General features: G+C 38.1%; 1 protein-coding gene across 2 annotated transcripts in view; it reads right to left on the bottom strand.

Moving 5' to 3' along the window:
* LOC123679270 (tribbles homolog 2) overlaps positions 1-20500 on the bottom strand; it is a 200993-nt gene that overhangs the window by 12601 nt on the left and 167892 nt on the right. For both annotated transcript variants that reach the window (XM_045616772.1, XM_045616773.1), the window contains exon 4: positions 5005-5196. In XM_045616772.1, the coding sequence (XP_045472728.1) occupies positions 5005-5196 (192 nt within the window). The remainder of the gene's footprint in view (positions 1-5004; positions 5197-20500) is intronic.

Genomic DNA, 20500 nt, shown 5'->3' with positions numbered 1-20500 from the left:
AGAAATGTGGGTCGGTGGAAAGGGAAACCCCCGGAATTCGCAACGAGAAATCCGACACCACTGACAGGAGATATGGGACCGTCGATGGTTTCGGAACATAGAAAGATAAGGATTCGTCTTACGGTTGTGGTTGTTGCAAGAAAACTGTAATTGCGAATGATTCATAGAATCCTAGTAGAATCAAATGTCGAGTATTCTTAGGAATTTGAGGTGACTGAGGAAAGTGAAACTTTGATGAACGAGTAAATGGGAATGGTACAGTTGATAGATAGCGATTAAGAGTTGAACCGAGTAATAGAGAAGTGTGAAACTGCGAAAACGATCAGTGAAAAGATCAAGAAATGAAATTATTATTCAATAGGAGATATTGAGAAATGTTGTCTGAGCATATCCAGATCATTCAAAGAGTTTTCCCAGAATTGAGGACTCAAAGCAACTACTGATGATTAATCGAATATCGGTTAGACTTCAGTCCCCTTTGATTTGTTTCTGTTATGAATGGCATTTCATCAAATTGAGCTGACTATGCCATGCCCCAGAGTGAGAATATTGATACTTCAATCTGAGAAAGGTTAAAAAAAATTCCTCGCATAAACAATTCTCATTCGCCATTGGCATAGGAACATGGTGAAATTTATAGGTAGTATGGATTTTATGGGTGAATTATTCAGAAATAGTAAAATTGCAATAAAAGTCAGATTCGACAATAAATGAACAAACCTTGAATATACGATTGATGCATTAATTATTCATAAGAGCCCTGAGCAAGGGCTTTTGAATTCTCGTTCGTTGGAAAAAATTCATTTATGGTTCAGATAACACAATGATCCTTGAATTTGGCATGAACATATAGAAACTGAATTTCAACATAGTCGAGTCTGTTGTTACGGAAATACCTATTAGGTATTTGAATCCGGTATAGTTCTGGTGGACCGTTCAACAAGAAATTGAAATTATGCATCTACGATGTGTTCTGAAAGCTCGTCACCAAAAAAATCGCCAATTCAACCCTTGAAGTCCAAAGAACTGTCAAGATGTGGTTTTGGCATTTAGATATATTTAAATGCCGAATTTCATCCCCTCAGCATGATTTTTTCATCAACAAACTTTACCGGGATCCGAAACTACCCTGAAAATTCAAAGTGTTCAGGTTTTTCATTTCGAAAGCCGGACATAATTCAATTTGACCACCTCTTCGTTGAGTTAATTTAAATTGAGGACTATTTATTGCTCAATATTCGAAAAAGATATAGCCTTCGTTTGAGCAGAAAGATCATCGAAAAAGACTGGAAATCGTAAAAAAATTGACAAAAAGTTATTTCTGGAAAAATATACAACACTTAACAATGAAAATATAATGAGGGATGTTGCTACTAAATTTTTCACGTTTCATGATTTTGTCATTCATAATTTGAATTTAATGAAATTTTATTTCATTACAAACATTTTACATCATTCAAATCACTCATGGTTAAAAAGCTACAAATCCAATCAAATTAACAAACCGTCTACTACCGACATAACGACGCACAAAGATATATAAACGTACAGCGGAAGACGGAACGAAAACCGGCGAAAAGTATGTTTTACTCATGAACCTCGCCGACGTATAAATCGTCGTTCAAACGGAAAATCGCCGAGAAAGCGTAGCAACTAGAAGAGGGGCAGAAAAACCGCACCGGCCCCGAACTTCATACATTTTCATCGGAGCGAGGCGACCGCAACCCGGCGAAATCTCCGTATATCAGGACGTCCAGCCGGCTCCCCGACTGCCTGGATGCGGTCGCCATAAATACGGATTCGAGAGGTTTCGGCCAGAAATTTCTGCGGGCCGACCTACTACTCTCTCCTATCTCGTTCCACCTAGCCGGCGATAAAAACCGGCAGGAACTTTGTTCCTAATTCCTTTTCGCGAGGGGAGAGAAAGATAAAGGGTGTCTAGTTCGGGGAGGAACTTCGAAAAAATTTGGACGTGAAGTAAGGAGCTTTTGGGCGCTTGTTATTTCAAGCTATAACAAAGGTGATGTTGCGTCATATAATAAAATGAAATGAATTTAGGTTTTTCACATTAAAGGCTGTTTTTGAAACACTAAAATAGCATTTTCAACATCTTATTTCTCGAATCCCATTTAATAAAATCGATTTTAATTGTGTTAATTCTTATCGACTAGCACGTGACTGCGAACGCCAATCAGGGCAATTTGACGTCATAGCACTGAAACGTTTAGAACATAGACAAACAAATCGTATCTAGAACAAGTTTATCTATGGTTAAGTTTAGAACGTCAGATGATATAATCAAACCGACTGTCAATAGAGCTGATATTAGTTCAGTTTGACAGACCATTAGCACAAGGTGATCATAGATAAACTAGTTAGTTTGTCTATGGTGGTGACTCTTTTATGCAGAGACTTCACCATAATACCGTGACAGAATGAAGCGTTTCAGCGGGAATAATGAAAACTTTTTTTATTAACGTATTTTTTATTGGTACTTTCTACATTTTTCCATGAAAATATTTTTTTTTTCGTGTTTATATAAGGCGATACTAAAGGGTGTTTTTTTAGAGCTATAGAACTTTAAAATGCAATAAAACAACGATGGATTATTCGATTGACATGAATTTTATTTATCCGCAAGATAATCTTGTGGCATTACATTTTAAATATGATTTCTGACATATGACCGCCACGGCTAGCTTGGATGTAGTCCAATCTGGACGTCCAATTTTCGACGACTTTTTCCAACATTTGTGGCCGTATATCGGCAATACCACGGCGAATGTTGTCTTCCAAATGGTCAAGGGTTTGTGACTTATCCGCATAGACCAATGACTTTACATAGCCCCACAGAAAGTAGTCTAGCGGTGTTAAATCACAAGATCTTGGAGGCCAATTCACAGGTCCAAAACGTGAATTTAGGCGGTCACCAAAAGTGTCTTTCAATAAATCGATTGTGGCACGAGCTGTGTGACATGTTGCGCCGTCTTGTTGGAACCACAGCTCCTGGACATCATGGATGTTCAATTCAGGAATGAAAAAGTTAGTAATCATGGCTCTATACCGATCACCATTGACTGTAACGTTCTGGCCATCATCGTTATCGAAGAAGTACGGACCAATGATTTCACCAGCCCATAAAGCGCACCAAACAGTCAGTTTTTCTGGATGTAACGGTGTTTCGACATACACTTGAGGATTAGCTTCAGTTCAAATGCGGCTGTTTTGTTTGTTGACGTAGCCATTCAACCAGAAGTGCGCTTCATCGCTAAACAAAATAAAATGAACGTAGTGCAAGATACGTATTCCGCACAGAACCATTATTTTCGAAATAAAATTGCACTATTTGCAAGCGTTGTTCAGGCGTGAGTCTATTAATGATGCAAACTTAAAGCTCGAAAAAAATACCCGTTACAAATTAAAAACAATTTCAATATATAGGCAACATCCCTATTGGCGCTTGAATAAACCGTTTAATCAATAAGCCTCGTGCTATATTTCAACCACTTTTACAAGCATTTTATAGCTGGAAGAACCCAATCCTAGCCTTTCTCTGATTCCCGACAACTTGAAAACGTTTGTTCTCAACTCGAGCGTCGAAATAGTAAAACACGAAAAAATCAACCACCACAGACGGATATATCTCTCTGCCGCGGTACGCAAACCGGAACCGGTGCGGCGGCAACTGGGCCAAGTTACACGGCGGCTATCGCGCAAAACGGACAATGGGCCTCCGCCGACGTAGTATTGTTGGTCCTATAGCGACCACCTATCATATCGGGTTTCCGATTTTGGCACGTAGACGGTTTACGGAATTTCATATACACAAGGCGAATTCGTAGTTGGGAATGCGGCGATAGGGGTGATTATTCCGATGCATAAATCTCGATTGTGGGAGCATTCGGGGAAATGCGTCCCTTAGAACGTTGGCGAGTATTCGGCACGTAGCTATTTGTTTGAAAAATTTGGGAAATTATGTCGCGATATATTCGAAGAGTTAGAAGGGTTTTATTGAAATTTAATAATCTTAAGTGGTAGTTTTGTTTCGTTGAGCGTCTATTTTGTATTTGATGTTCTATGAGCTCATAAAGGTGTCAAATCACGACAGTGTGATGGCCAAACCAAAATATGGCACTGACCTCAGAGGAAAGAAAAGATAGAGGTGCCTCATAGCATTTGTCGACTGCGCTATAACATTTTTGTTTACAAACACTTATAATGTACTGCGTTGCCATTCTGAGGAAGAAGTAATCTTTTCTCCGTTCTGTGGCATAGATGTTTTGCGAATATTCTCAGGATTTGGCAACACGGTTCTGTTGTTGTTATTGCACGTGTTTTAATCATGGTAAATACTCGAAAAACATGTATAGTGTGTAAAACATCGGAAATGAAAACCTAACCTATCATAGGTTAGTTCACGTTTTGAGTCCATAGGCGTAAAATATATCTCGTCTATGGCGTAGTATTTGTGAGATATCGAAAACTTAATTCAATGCCAACATTTGTAGGTTTCCTTCAAATAGAGAATTTAGCAAAATATTGTGCCACGTATTAATATTGCAAATAAACAATTTGCCGAAATATGCATATGTTTGTTCCAAACATTTCAGCACCGAAAACTTAATAAGAGGCAGTAAGAGAACCATTGACTACGCCACTGAAATGTTTACCGCCCCTCTAGTTGTCAATTTTGCAGGTTTGTTGTTGTCCTTTCTCACTTTATCATCATGCTGTTGCAATTGATTACAATACAACGCTATTTACTTCTAAGGGAACCTCTATCTTTTCTTTCCTCTGAGGCACCGACAGAAAAGAAATGGTTCAATAATGTCAACGTTTCGCGAGCGGTATGCCAAGTGAATCTTTCCTACTGAAACTCACTCGTGTTCGAAACATGAATCATTCGTTCATTTTCTGATTCTTAATTCCTCGTTAACAGAGACATCAAAGCGAAAATGATTTTGTGTTTTTGAGAAGAAACTTAGTGGAAAAATCAATACATACCTTCCTGCAAGCATTGTGTACAAGATTACTCCTAAGGACCACATATCTGCTGCTTTCCCAGAATACGTCGCTCCGGCCTTCAATATTTCCGGACTGACGTACGCTGGACATCCTCTCTTATCGTGCAACCAATCGCTCTGTGGCTGTTCCAAGACTACCGCATCTTCTAGTGATTCCAATTTGAGTTCCGTCCTGAAAATCAAAGAAAATTCCTTTAGAACATTATATTAATTATTCAAAACGACATTTTGCACACTAGCTGGACAAGTTTGTAGACTGAGTTGTAACTAAACTCCACAAGTCGAGCGACTGGCTAGTTTTTATTGAGAAAACTGCTACAATTAATAAAGTAGTATTTTATATTTATGATTATCATATTGTTCCAGCTTTTTTTTTTTGGCCAATAGAGAATATTCTCGACGGTTGCTATGAAACTCAGCAAACCTGAAATATTGCAGAATTTCGACGTTAATAGAAAAAAACAAATAAAAAACTCTAATGTACGAAAGATGCTTATGCAGAGATTCCATAATAAAATTGTTTTTCACACTCCGTGCGCAAAACCTCAATTTCGGAAACAGTTTTCCGTGAGCAAACCCCCATTTTCCGAGTCGGCCGTATAAAAGAAAACATTTCATAGAGAAACGTCACCGTGAATGTCCGGATAGGGATCTATCGCGAGATTCTGTCAGTCGAACGGGTCCTTCTTCCCAACAGGAGATTACTCGATCAGCCTCCCTGTAATTCCCTGTCCACCACGAGGAGTGGGGGAGGAGGGATTAGGAAGGCAGAAATTTGGCTGATCCCGGTCTCTGCGAAATGGGTAACATGTCACTAGTGTCTTAGTGGGAAGATTCAAATTGCAGATAACGGCTATTGGGGGAAGGTTTAATTTGGGAGAATTGACGCGTTTTGAACGTTCCTCGGAGGACTGGCTTGATTATGGCTCTTTTCGAAGTTGGAGGAGGGCACGAATGGTGCGACTCTCTTAATGAATATGAGTTGGACTCTGATCTAGTGCAGGTTCTTGTCGGAAAGGAATTAAAACTTGATTTTGAGGTGATGCCTCATTACGGATCAGATTTAGTGTTTTCATCTTAGCGGTGAAATTACGTCATAAAACGTTTACCGGCATCGTTGCCAGACTGTGGGGTTTTTCGAAGTTTTACTATAAAATAACCAATAAAAAATATTCTTACGCTATGAAATTTGATATTTAGCTTTCGATTTCGAAAAAACCAAGGAATTTGTATCATATCGCGTTACCAAACCAAACGAAGACTGAAAGAATGAAATGAAAAAGCCAAATTTGAATTACAAACATGACACATGACACATCGGCATCATTGCGATGAGCAAATATCCCCAGATATGTGAAGGGATTTCTGCAACCCATTGTGACTGGAGACGAAAAATGGGTCATTACGGCACAGAATATCATGGGGATATACCGGCCACGCTTTCACGTCGACGTCCAAACCGAATATTCACGGTTCCAATGTCATGCTCAGTATTTGGTGGGACCAGCTCGGCGTAGTGTATTATGAGTTGTTGAAATCGACTGAAACAATCATGAGCGATCGTTATCGACTGCAATTAATGCGTTTGAGCCCAGCATTGAGAGACAAACCGCCGCAATACAACAAGAGACATGATACAGTGATTTTACAACATGACAATGCTCGACCGCATGTTGCGAATGTGGTCAAGATTATGGAAACGTTGAAATGGGAAGTCCTACCCACCCACCGTATTCTCCAGACGTTGCACTCTCGGACTACCACTTATTTCGATCAATTGCACACGGCCTGGCTGACCAGCACATCTAGTTTTATGAAGAAGTGAAAAATTCAATCGATTCGTGGATCGCTTCAAAAGATGACCAGTTTTTTTACAGTAAAACCTTGAATTTCGGTAAAAAACGGCTCAAGCAAAGTTGTACGCCTATGTATAATTTCCAACGATTCAACAATAAAAATCAATCTTTCCCTAAAACTTCATACTTGAGGAAATGTTTTGCTGATTGGATTCGTAAATGCATCATTTCGGATATTTCTGAATTGAAATTCATAGTTCATGTTGCATAGATCTTTTTTTTTTCACTTTTTTCACAAAGTGTTTTTTTTTCTAGAAAAAATATCATTGTAAATTATGGATAAAATTATTCATCATAGTGTTGAGATTTTTTTTCCAACCATTGAGTTGTTCGACATCAACAATTTCCACACAAAATCCAAGAAACCACTCGGAACTTTCCCGTTCTCCTGACTCGATCCATTTGTCCGGTCGGTAGATTAAAACTAAGTGATCCCGAACTTTAATTCTTTCCAGACAACGCAACATCTCCGGAAGACCAGTAGAGAGATCCAGTCTCCGACGAAATCCTAATGAAATTCATCCGAATCGGAAGATGTAATTATCAAGAGGAGTCTAATGGCCTTATTTCCTATCCGGGGCTCTCTTATATTCTTCAATTCGCCCGCCGCCGTCGCAATAACCTCGTTTCCCTTTGCCGAAAGTTAGGCAAACTATTCTTCCCTCGTTTTTCCCTTATTTTTTCATCCCCATTAAGTCCCGACGGTCGGTCTTCTTTCCTAATTCTCCCTCCCGAAGTGGCCTCGTGTCTAATTCACTTTTGAAAGAACAAGATTTTCAATTAAGTTTTTATTCTCCCCGTTCCTTTTACCAATCTTCCGTGCGCAAGGTGGAATTTAATTTTCATTGTCGTCTACTCTTTTGAAATCCTAAATGACCGAACGTTTCGTGCGATTCCTCATATTCCTGGGGAATCCGGGACGTTTGGATTGAGAAATTTCGCGAATTTTTCTTTTGTTGTTCGGTAGGCGGCCTCTGGATGCTGTTTGGAATCTAGGGGATTATTAATCATCCGGTTAAAATTGCTTCTGGGAGATGAAAAATAAATCAACCATGATTGTCATCGCAAACAGGAATGTATATTGTTTCTCGGACGTCACTTAGTTGAAGTAATATACAAGTAAACATTGTATACCGCTGTTACTCTGATTCAACTTCAAATAACATTTATTTTCTGGATGTCATAACTTTGTGGATTTCATTTATTATTGACATCAAAATAATTACATGACATGTCAACAACTATGAAAGAAAATATAAAATACATGAATTCCATCACAATGTATATGGACGACAATATTCAATTTACTAACATACATAAAGCAAGTACCAAAATTCTTCAATTGAAGAAACTTATGCAAAAAATAAATAGTCCTTTCCAGCGGAAGATCCTTCATTCTCCTATGGAACCGAATTCCCAGGCTCTTGAATTTCTCAGGAACACGAGGAAAAATTCTTATTAGGTTGGCTCTGTGAATTTGCAAGTAATTTTTGCATGGATTTCAAGAATTGAGTATCATCTAAGAAATGAAAAACCAATAATCCGACACATTGCTTTTTTGTCACGGCCCAACTCAGGTTGTATAACCTCAACAATATTCGAAAAGATCGGTAAGAAGCGAGTACAAATGGACACAACATAGAGGAAAACTTTCAAGACAAAAATTCCCCAAAGGACCCCTGAGCTCACGACCGATAGGGTAAACCTGTAAAGAGGAAGTAAACTAGACAAGGGGTAAGACATTACAAGCTTCATTAGTATGAATGACCTCGCAAAAAAATCCCATGTAATTTTGGCAGAAGGGTAACTTTCTTCGATTACAAAGCCGATATGGTGCATTTTCGAACTTGGGAATTTTCTGTTAAGGGAGCAATATGACTGGAGTATCTTCAGGAATGTTGGGACTTATCAAATAGTTGAAGTTGATGAAAGTTATTTCAATGTTGCGTTATAGTTTGAGGATTAGTGAGAGGAGTTTGAAGTTGGTAGGGCTTTGTATTGAATTTTTATGTTATTTTTTTGCAGATTAATCTTATTTGAGGGAGCAAGCTCGTTTGTACCAACAGATTCAGTTCAGATTTTGAAACTAATAATGTTAAAATTGCAACATGATGAAATTATTCAGCTAGCGAAATTAAATGTTGCAATACTGCAAAATGAGCCGCCATAACAATAAAATGTCACGACAAGTGTCAAATGACCAGCATTACCAACATCGATCGGATAAACCAACGCTACATATTCCGGAAATGTAAAAATTTCCCCTTTCGGTGCTAAACCCATCATTCCCATGTGCGTCAACTTGAAAATTCAATCAATTCCAATCATCTGAATACGTGACTGACCTTCCGATAATTAACATAGCGTCGATAGCGACACAGACGACTGGCTAGCCAACGAAAACTAAGGTGAAAAAGCTGCATCGCCTGCTCGATCGAAGCGATTGCGAGCTAATCACAAGACTCGAATTTTGCGTACGTGTACTTCGTTCCTCCCTTTTCCCATTTCCTCTCTACACGTCAAAAGTCATCGCCACCGCTGGCTGTCGAAGGGGACACCGACCCAGGTCAACAGACCCTGTACGTTCGCGAATCCATCTGACCATTTCTTTCGGATGTAACCTGAAATATTCGTATATGTTAATTGAAAAACCGACTGGATTATTTATTTGACCACCAGAACCGTATCTGAACATATTGCACGCCTATCTGAAATTGGCTGAAGGCATTTGGCTATGGCTACATATTACTGAGTCGACAACCTACAGTCTGAAAAAATACATTTTCAGCTTGTGATAGTATCGAGTCTAAACGAGTAAGGAAAAAAGTTTACGTTCGTGATGATCCTGACCTTTCCATTCGGAAACGTATAAATCCTTTGAATATGCATAAATCATCGCTACATCGCATTTGGCACAAGGTTCTAATGTTGACTCCTATAAAATTCGATTTGATTTTGATTTTATGTAAAATCCAATAAATTCAATTGGCTTAAGAATTGAAACCCCAGGATGCCGTTAATAGCAAATTAATCTCCAGGATAGTTGACATTCATTGGCACCCCGCAGTTCTGATTTGACGCATATTGAAATCTAAAGTTTGGGTTAGTAAACCAACTTCCTTGGACCAGTTGAAAATATTGACCATAGGGATTCCTGGCTTGACTTGATATTCAAGTAACTTTTTTGGGATTGACTTGAAATCAACTCAAACTGAAAAACTATTACTTGACTTGTCAAGTAATAGTTTTTCAATATCAAGTCAAGTACTTGATAAATAAATACTTGACTTGACAAACTTGAAAAACTACTTCTTGACTTGAACTTGAGTTGATTTCAAGTCAAGCCCAAGTCAAGTAGTTAAGTTGAGATATTTGGACTACAGTATTTTCAAGAGTTACATTCCCGAACGTGTATAAACAAATATATGGTCAACGTAAAAATAAATTCGAGAAATTGAAGATTGATTTGGATTCCCTGTAAGGTATAAAGAACCTCTTTTTCCTTCTTTCTAGTCTATAAGTAGTTTCAATTATTGTACTTCCACATTGGGTTACCATACAATTTTTGGAGTTATCACCAAAACACCTCAACATATCAATGTTCTATTCAAAAAGGCCATCACGGAAGTCAAAATAGTTTAACGAGTTTTTGAGAGGAAATCTCTCAATGTTTATAGAGAGTAATCATAAATCAGTGAAATATCAACACTTCGATTTGAATAGCCCAATAATATATACCAGTTTTCCAAGAATTGTCACCAACCGAATTGACTAAAAACGAAAAACATCAACATTGTACACAAATCGCTTCCGATGAATCAAATAAAAAACTCCGAATCCATCTTCTCGAAATGCTCCGGAGGCACCTCAATTTCTCGATTCCGGTTCTGTTGAGCTATTCCGATTGTATCTTGGGACACTCGAAACTTTGATTTGTTTGTACACTTCACTGGATACGCTGAGTGTGACTCGATGATTATATTTGACCTTGTTGTGACCACTTGGTCCAAGGGTTCGAATTGATGCTAAAAGCTTTGGTCAAATATTCATTCATTCCTGGAATACCCACATGATGCATGTGACTCATCAATGATTGCATAAAAATTAGCAGCGGTATTTCGGAGGTTGACGCAAAATGAAAACAACAATGAAAATTTTGAGGCGATGATCAATCGAATAATGAGGAATATTTTGTTTACTACAGATTATGTTTTTGCTCATTTTTTCACGTTTTCAAGTTTAGGTTTATTGTTTTTACTCAGTTTCCTCAGAGTTCTGAGACTCATTGCTGATGAATTATTAACATATCATAATTCTGACAGCGAAACAAGACATAAAGAAAATCACTGATATTTGAGACTCCTTACGCCTCTCCCATTTTCTATTACACAACATTTAAGAAACTCTAGATTGCATCAAGGAACGGGGATTACCCTCGAAACAACCTCCACCCTCGTTAAAAAAAAATTCAATTACAAAAGAAGCGAAACTGTAATCCACCGGTTTTGAGGAGATTCTGCCGTTTGAGGCGTGCTCGGCGTAAGCTAGCACTTCAGAAATCTTGCGGAACAACGTCCTCTCAGCCTACTTTCGAAATCTCAAAGACTCGTTTGATGCGAGAGTGGAACAGTACAATCCCCGACGACTTATAAGTGAATAATGAAAATTTCCGCGTTGATGCAAAGTTCTGAATACTTCATCGCCTTCTTTCTGAATATGTAGAGATGGGTTTGCAGCAACCAAAGTGGTTAAATATGCTCGTGGTCTCCAAGTGATAATGTCGTAAATAGAGTATTACATTAAGAAACAAGGATGCATTCGGAGATTGATTCGATTATTGAAATAACATTTTGGATGCTCGATTAACACTTAATATAGTCCTAAATACTAGTAAGCCAGCTGGTCTACTTGCTGACAGATATATCAGATGTACAACTTTGCTTCCGCCGTTTTGCAATTGATGGCTGTAGCGGTAAGTGGTAGTCGAAATAAATAGATCGTAGATGTCATACAATGAGCTTAGGTATTTCTAAACATAACGCCATCGAAATATTAGTGGATTTGTGTCTGCATTATAAAGTTATTCTCCATTGAACCTGTCAGCTTACGAGCCAAATTCTCGTCATTTGCGGGAGGTTTTCATTTTCTGCTTTAATATACCAAAATCTGCGGCTGAGGCTCCTCGAATGCACACAAATACCTATGGTAAAACCGCTTTTATTGAAAGAACGTGCCGATAGTGGTTTCAACGCTTCAAGAACGGTGATTTTGACGTCGAAAACCAGCATGGCGGTGGAAGAGAGAAGGTTTCCTAAGATGCAGAATTGGAGGCATTACTTGATCAAAACTCGTGTCAAACGCAACAAGAATTGGCAGGATCATTGGTAGTGACGCAACAAGCCGTTTCAAAATGCCTGAAAGTCATGGGAATGATTCAGAAAAAAGGAAATTGGATGTCGTACGAGTTGAAGCCGAGAGATGTACATAGTTAAAAGATAGGCGATAAGTCGAAATAAAATTCATCAACAATAATTCTTGCACTTTACAAGTTACACATAAATCTTTCTAAATATGCAGAGATGGGCTTGCATCAACCGAGGTGGTTAAACACGCTCGTGATCCCGAAGTGACAATCCCAAAAATAGCGTATTACATATGTCGAGATTAAGGATATCGTAATTGAGAAACACGCGATTTTTTTCTCAGACCACACTCTCCAGTCACCGTTTCGAAATTTGCTTGCAACATCTACTCATCATCAGAGACGCGCGTACAGCATTCGGTGCGTCGCTGCTTTGTTTGCATCATTGGCGCGCATGTAATTCCGCAGATAAGGTTTTTTCGCAATTCGGACGCCACATATCGACGGATGTCAAGCTATCGTATTATGCGAAATGTTGGCGAATGATCATCGGGTCCGATGATGATGAACACATCGAAATCTCGTTCGAATTACGATGTTCGGCGCGTTCCCATAATAACATGGCTTTTCGATAGGCTCGCTCGAAATTGGCTACCTTGTTGGCGGAGCTCTGGAACTGCCAAATTAGGAAGTTATGGTCCTTCAAGTTGGGATAATCATTGGGATATCCCAAATAGGCTCATATCACCAGCTGTTCCGTGTGTAACGTAATTTTTTGTAGAATATACAATTATCCTCTTTGAATGGACCAAATATAGTTATTGTAGTGATAAATTTTTTGGTGCCAAATCAGCATACATATCCTTTGTAATCCCGTGGAGTTTGAGAGTTATCTTTCCCATAGTTTGATTACAGTGCTTCAATCTATAGGTACAGTCGCCGCCAAATAAGTTGGCAAGAACTTGGTTGCGCACAAAACTGAAGGAGGAGCTTATAAACCGAAGCGTTCCATTCAGTAGCGTACATATAAATCATAACGAATTTCAAAGTTCATTCATCGATTATCGATATATATATATATATATATATATATATATATATATATATATATATATATCTTATTTCCTCGAATAAAAGAACCTGTTAAAAATGTAAACTTTTTCTATCTTTTCTTATAATAAATGGTTCTACTCTCTATGTCAAATATTATCCTCTGATAAATTTTTTTCGTTATCTTGAATAATTCATTGCCGATTCAATATATTTACCACGCCACTGAGTTAAGCAGTCTCGAAATCAGAACCAATGCCGTAATAGTGCGAAGGAGATAGCATTATCTCTCTCTGCGCCTTAGATTTGCCATCTTATTTGGCGGCGACTGTAGATCTGAATTGTGCTTTGCGTTTTGCTCAATGGACTAAAATATAGAACTTTGCATTAATGTCAGTTCACAAATGGAATTTGGGTACAGAAACGCTGGAAATATAAATGAGAATCGAATTCATTAAAAACATCGTCATTTTGTTTCTTTCCATCGAGTCAGAACCGAAAATAGAAACACTTCAGGATAGTTCAAAGGGAATAAAAATGACTAATTCGAGGCAATTTCATTTAGTGTTGTAGCCATTTCCTGCGAATGCATTCAAAACTTTGATTCGACGATTCAATTATTCGTTAAATTTAGTGAATCATTTGAGCTGTTTTTTAATATAGTAGTAAGTCAGTTGGTCTGCCTAGCTGAGAAAACTACATAGCCGATAGATAATACAAACTTCTCCATAAATAACCCTTCCACTTTACGTTGATAATCAAATCGAACATAGATGGCGCCCGAGGTTACACATCACCACAACTTCTCGCTTCGAATTTCATTAAGAGGAAGAGAGCCGACTACTAATTCTGCAGATCCCCCGCTTGTATGTTTGATCATGGCCGACAAACTTATTGTTATCGTCGTACTCTCCGCGGTAATCAGTGGATATTGCTTTTTTGCGACGACCGTCCATATTAGTCCCTTTAGTAAGCATTTATTATTCGGGCCAGCGTGCGTCGGCCAAACGAGGCGTGACGTCTGAATTGGCGTCGTTCTGATCGTTCCCAGCGCCGCACAGCGTCGCCCGTCAGCTGGAGGATACTAAATACGCCGTTTCGCAATTTAACGCGTCAATTTGGATTTCATTATACGCGAACAGGGTGAATAACTGCGAGATAATAAGGGTCTGTCTGGCGTTTTCTGTATGGAGCAGGCGAGCGAGCGTTACTTTTTTTTGTTCGGTTCGTCACACATCGGGCACGTTCGGCCGTGTGATTCCTATTTGAAGACGCGCTTCGTTAAAATAGTGTTTTTCGTGATATAGGGCGACAGAAATATCAAATGTTCGCTTATGATGTGGAAATAATGATACGCCACTGTCGTAGATAAGTGTAATTAACCCTGGGTCGTATTAAGAGTAACGTTTTTAACCAAATGTGTATAAGATGTGTGTAAATATGTTGTATGATGTTTTTAAACTTGATGAAATAAATTCATATTGTACTCAACGTTATGAATTGTTATTATTATTATTAAAGTAGTAAAAAGTTCCAATTGGACCTAAAACAAATAAGGTGTCTCCTAACGAAATTTTGACTAGGCAGTATAGTTATATACCAAAAATTTTCCCCATAGGGTAATGAAATAACTAGAGGCAGAAAGGATTCTTTGAATTAAATCCTTCTGCACAGAGACTGACCTATTTTTTTAGTTATGTTCGCCGAATTGATTGCTGTTATCCTAGCCGAATCGAACTCATCCCAAACTTTTCAACAAAACTCGTTGGCAGCTTCTAAATATCCGAACTGCTATGAACAGATAATTACGAAACAATGCATGTGGAATTTTGGTATCCGAAATATGTTTGCCGTTTGTCGAAGAGAACAATATGCCGATGAGGGGCTGAATAAAAAGGGTTCCCGTTCTCTATTTGGGCACTTTGATATGAATTAATGAAATTGTTCTCGAAATAACATAAACAGCAACGAAAAAATTCAGTATACCGACAGTTAATAATGTGCCTTATATTCCCGAGGAATAATAGGCAAATCTAGCAGCAAATTCATTCAATTTGAAATTTTTCAAATTTTGCCCTTATAGAGCAAAATCAGAAATAAGGGACGTTTATGATGGTGTATTCACTTCAGTTTTTGAACCTGTTGAATCTTGAGAGGATTTAAACCCAAATATTTTTTTTAAAATTGTCCATGTTGTTATTTGATGAATATTCAATTGTTGAGAATGATGTGGAATCGATAAATTCTGATTTTATCTTACCTCAGAGTAAAAAACATAGATGGAGAGAGCATATGTCATTTTCAATCAGCAAACTTTGTCCCCAACATGAACTTTCAAATTTGACATGAAGCACGCGGAAATGAAAACATATCAGTGACACGACATTTCATTCAATTCGCAAGTTTCTCCACAAGGAACGCACTTCTTATGTCCCATAGTGAATCAACGTTTCATATTAACTCAAAATATATTGAAATAAATACCTGAATATATAAAAAATTCAGCAAACAAATTTCAAGTGCGCCAAACGACGTAAAACAACCGATAACACTAGGAGAGCAAAAGTTGCCAAATTGGATTTCAACAGGTGAATACAGAAAAAAATAAATATTCTGCTAATCATAAATTCGAAATTAGGAAAAATATCGGATTCCAAATATTCATGATTTGCATGTTTAATCGGTATTCACTCAAATAAATATATTTCATTCAATATAATATACATTCATAACGATATAAAAAAATGTGGATTTGAAAATATATCACAATCCGACAACGTAATCTAACCATGTGGGAGACATGTAAAAATTGCGTTTATACCCTCTATATATGTATATTACTCTATGGTTTTTTTTTAATTCAGACAAACCGTCAAAAATGACATTTGACGAGAACTTGACATTATACAATTCTATGGTTCTCGTCACCTACATTTGACGTGATTCATAACTGGATGAACAAGAACTCCAAAGCTCCTTTCTTTTCTCTCCTTTTTTCGAACAGCAGGTTGGATATCACATTACCGAACAACCAGGGAATACAAAGACCGACGGCGGGATCATATTCAATGAATATCCAGACGCGCGAAGCCCACAACCGCAACAACCAAACCCACGTGCAAAGGCACGTGCCCCCACGAGGACTGCAGTCCCGTATCAGTCGTAGGAACGTGAGCCTGACACGATAATGAGAAGAAGTAGAGGTACGCGAGGCGAACATTCGCCATCCGATAATCAGGATTTCCACTTAGATGCATCCTTCGGAGACCAGATACGGCACAGGAGACGAGCCATCTGAGAGTCCATCTCCCTACTTATCCGGAAACAATGCTGCTACCACCACCAACACCGACGGTTGTTATTTCTAGGTTGGCGACACTGACGGAGCGTTGAACTCTGTGGTGGAAAATAACGAAGGTGTTCGATGGAGGAAATTGTCGTCCGCGATACTGTATCGTATCTCTCTTGTAATAACCTTATTGATGGGCACATTACGTTCTGCATCCAGTGATGATGCTCGGGCGATATTTTCTATATCTGGCGCGAGAGGGCGCTTTCTGGCAGACGCTAATAACGCAAAATGACCGGAGGTCGTCGTTTTTTCTCTCTCTTTTCGAAACTCCGTAGAGGAATCGCTGTGGGTCGTTATATTTTACGACCAGAGCTCGGAGGACCTTCGAAAATTCATTCAGTTATATGGCGGTGATATTATTTTCCTGTGCGATGGAAACTTCGACGTGAAATTGGGAAAATATTCGAGGTTTGGAAGCCATTGCCGAATACAGACAGTTGATTCAGTGGTAAATTGAAACGAGAAACAAATATTGAACCTTAGCAAATTTCACGTTTTGTAATGTGTAGAGAAATAAAATCATTTCCTTTATGTAAAATTTATAATTTGTGTATTGAAATGGGTAATGAGTGTTCATTAGTTGAACAAGCTCATTGGAAAGTTGGAATTCTGCATGAATTCCAATTATTTCCGATATGAGTTCTAATGAGCTATCCAATAATGATAATAATAACTATCTGCTAACTCCACTTAAACGTTCAATAACCCTTTATATCATAAATCATTCGTTAGATAATATGTTGATCATTTTTGTCACATTCATAACGTTGTTTTAAATCCGATAATACACCAGAGATATCTGCAATTTGAAGGGAACTTACAAAACAGTTCGAGGATGTCATGGACTTCATTGAACAAAGTGAAAACTTATAGATTTACGTTCTTTTATCATTCCCAAATTATCTAACACTAACACTTACGTCCATTACTTAGAAGTTGATCGAAGAGTTGAAAAACAGTTAACAGCTCGAGGTGAAGTGAAGAGTTTGAACATGCTTGGAGAAATTCAATTGATTATGACCATAGAGTAATAAACAAAGATAGAGGGAGTAAACCCAATTTTTTCATGTCACCAACATGGTTAGATTACGTTGTCTGAAGGTGATATATTTTCAAATCCATAATTTTACTATATCATTATGAATTTATATTATATTGAATGAAATATATTTATTTGAGTGATTCTCAATTAAATATGTAAATTTGAATATTAGAAATCCGATATTTTTCCTAATTGTCGAATTTATAATAAGCAGAATATTTATTATTTTCTGTATAAACCTGCTGAAATCCAAGGTTTGGCAACTTTTGCTCTCCTACTGTCATCGGTTGTTTCAAGTCGTTTGGCGTGCTTAAAGTTTGTTTTCTGAATTTTTGATATATTTAGGTATTTATTTCAATATATTTTGAGTTAATGAAACGTTGATTCACTATGGGACATAAGAAGTGAGTTCTTTTTGGAGAAACTCGCGAATTGAGTGAAATATCGTATCACTGTTATGTTTTCATTTCCGCGCGCTTCTTGCAAATAAGATAGTTCATGTTGGAGACAAAATTTGCCTACTGAAAATGAAATAATGCTCTCTCTTTATTACTCTGAGACCTATACTAACTGTCTACCTAAAAATCTACCTATCCGGCTAGATCCTTCTTGCTCATCTGTATAACAAAAACTATTCATTTAAATAATCCGTCTATTATGAATTCTATAATCTAATTTGATTTTGGAAGTTTCTCTCTTATCATTCCTCAAGATGAATAACGAAGTCTATGAACATTGTTAATTGTTCAACAGTGACCAAACCAAAAAAAAAATCCCGACAGCCCTGTTGGTGATATAACCAGGCTAGACCTGATCCCCTTTCGAAATTCGATAATGAAACGACTAAACAGTTTCCCGATCGACGAAATGACCGATCAAAACTCGAACAATGGCCGTATTGTGCTTCAGAAGTGGATCCTTGTTACGCCATTATTGTTGACTAATGTCCATTATGACGAAATCTCGATTGTTTCACCCGAGCAATTTGTCGCGCTTGTGATAAGACGACCGCTTGCGCAATTGCCTAAACAAATTTGGCAATTGATGAACAAGCCCCCGTCGACTGAGTAATTGAATTAAGAAAGCAGATTGGTAATGAGTTCATGCGAGGTGCGCTTCCAACGAATGGAATCTGCCTTCGACGGTAAATACCTCACCTGTGCAATAAGATGTTGTGAGACCGAGCCGTGCAATCTGTCAGCAATCTTTCACAGATGCTAGGGAGTGGGATAATTGGAACGTAATTTTTAAATTGGTCGCGATGTAGAGGAAATGAAATCTTGTCAATAATGGTATATAATTATGCAAGTGTATGAGTGAACTTATGAAGCAAACACCGAGTTTACACTGGAAGTGCTTTAAAGCGTTACTTTATTATTAAACCTGCATCATTACTAGCAATGTTGGTAATTAATTTTTGTGACAGGATTACTCACAATTGTTGTTGACATTTTTATTTGACATTTCAAATGATCACAAACAAGTGACGATGTTGCTTGTACCTATGATCCGATCCTTGCTCTTAGGAGCGCTTGATTGTTTGCCCATGCCTCAGTTTGCTATATTGATGCCTTTTTGAATATTCAGAAGCGGTTTGGTGTGGGACCTGCCCAGATTCCTGCTGCTCCAGGAGCTGAGCCGCTGTTTAGATCAGAATTATCGAGTTTGGGTACATAGCAGAGATGCTGAGCCCATGATTGCTGCCCTGGATCCCCAAGAGCCAGTTGGTGTCCAAACAGGCAGTTGTTGAGAAAAGAAGAAGAAGAAACAAGTGACGAATCGAGTAGAATTAATTGATACCAGAATATAAATAACGGGCGTTTTTTTTTCAAGAGCTTGAGAACTGTAATAGTATATTCTAAAACAAGTTGCAGAATGGGCTCCTATTCCAACAAGAATGCGAAATTCGAAAACGAGCGACGAAGGAGCTTACTGAAGAGAAATGCCAACACAAATGACATTCTCAACTGTCAAACCATAGACAACAAGCATTGAAACTTCTCTTGCAACTAAAAAAACACGATTATAATGAATTGATTCAGGCTTTTGCAGTCACCTTTCAATGTTTCTTGTACATTAAGGATTATGATGCATGTTTCAAGAAGAAATTACGCTCTTCTGGCCAAAAACATGAAAAATACTAGTGTGAACGGCATTCTACGAAATGAAGAAATACAGTAAAAGGCACAAAACATACAACAATAGCCAGATCATGGAGATTCTCAAATTCAACTGCCGCATTCGAAATGGAAATGACCACTAGGTTTTACATAGCCCGATTTTATTGTTGCACAGCCCCGTATTTCGTGTTCTCGTTTAAATACGAATGGTCGGATATGAAAATGAAGTTGGCGCTTCGTTTCAGTCGCGAAAGAAAAGCCAGAGAGCATCCAGGCGAAACGGGATGTTCATAATCTTGAACTGCTGGTGTTTAGCTCGGGTTTCTCACATAGTGCCCGGGAATTGCTCTTTAATACTTCCATGGCTGTGTAAATAGCGGGCAAAAGGATGAATAAAGCGTTGATGCCGGCGAGCGTTCATGCCAGGACGCTGATTATGATCAAGAAGTTTTCCCGTATTTAATCTACAGGAAGATATGAAGGGAGGGATTTTGTCTTTTTTGGAAAAGGTCCAGTTGATATTAGCACAACTTACGGAGAGACCGTCATAAAACAGTCTAGTCGGATATGAGATTTTAGGAAGACAGGTAAATTTTTATCTGGAACTGCTTTGATGACATCTTTGTGTTAAAAAATGTTGCTCTTCTCCTTCATTCATCCAATTAGGTTGAATTGCCTGTTTTTTTTTGACACC

Source organism: Harmonia axyridis, chromosome 4, assembly GCF_914767665.1.
Source record: "Harmonia axyridis chromosome 4, icHarAxyr1.1, whole genome shotgun sequence".
NCBI classification, from domain to species: Eukaryota; Metazoa; Arthropoda; class Insecta; order Coleoptera; family Coccinellidae; genus Harmonia; species Harmonia axyridis.
This window is presented reverse-complemented; position numbering and strand designations above follow the sequence as displayed.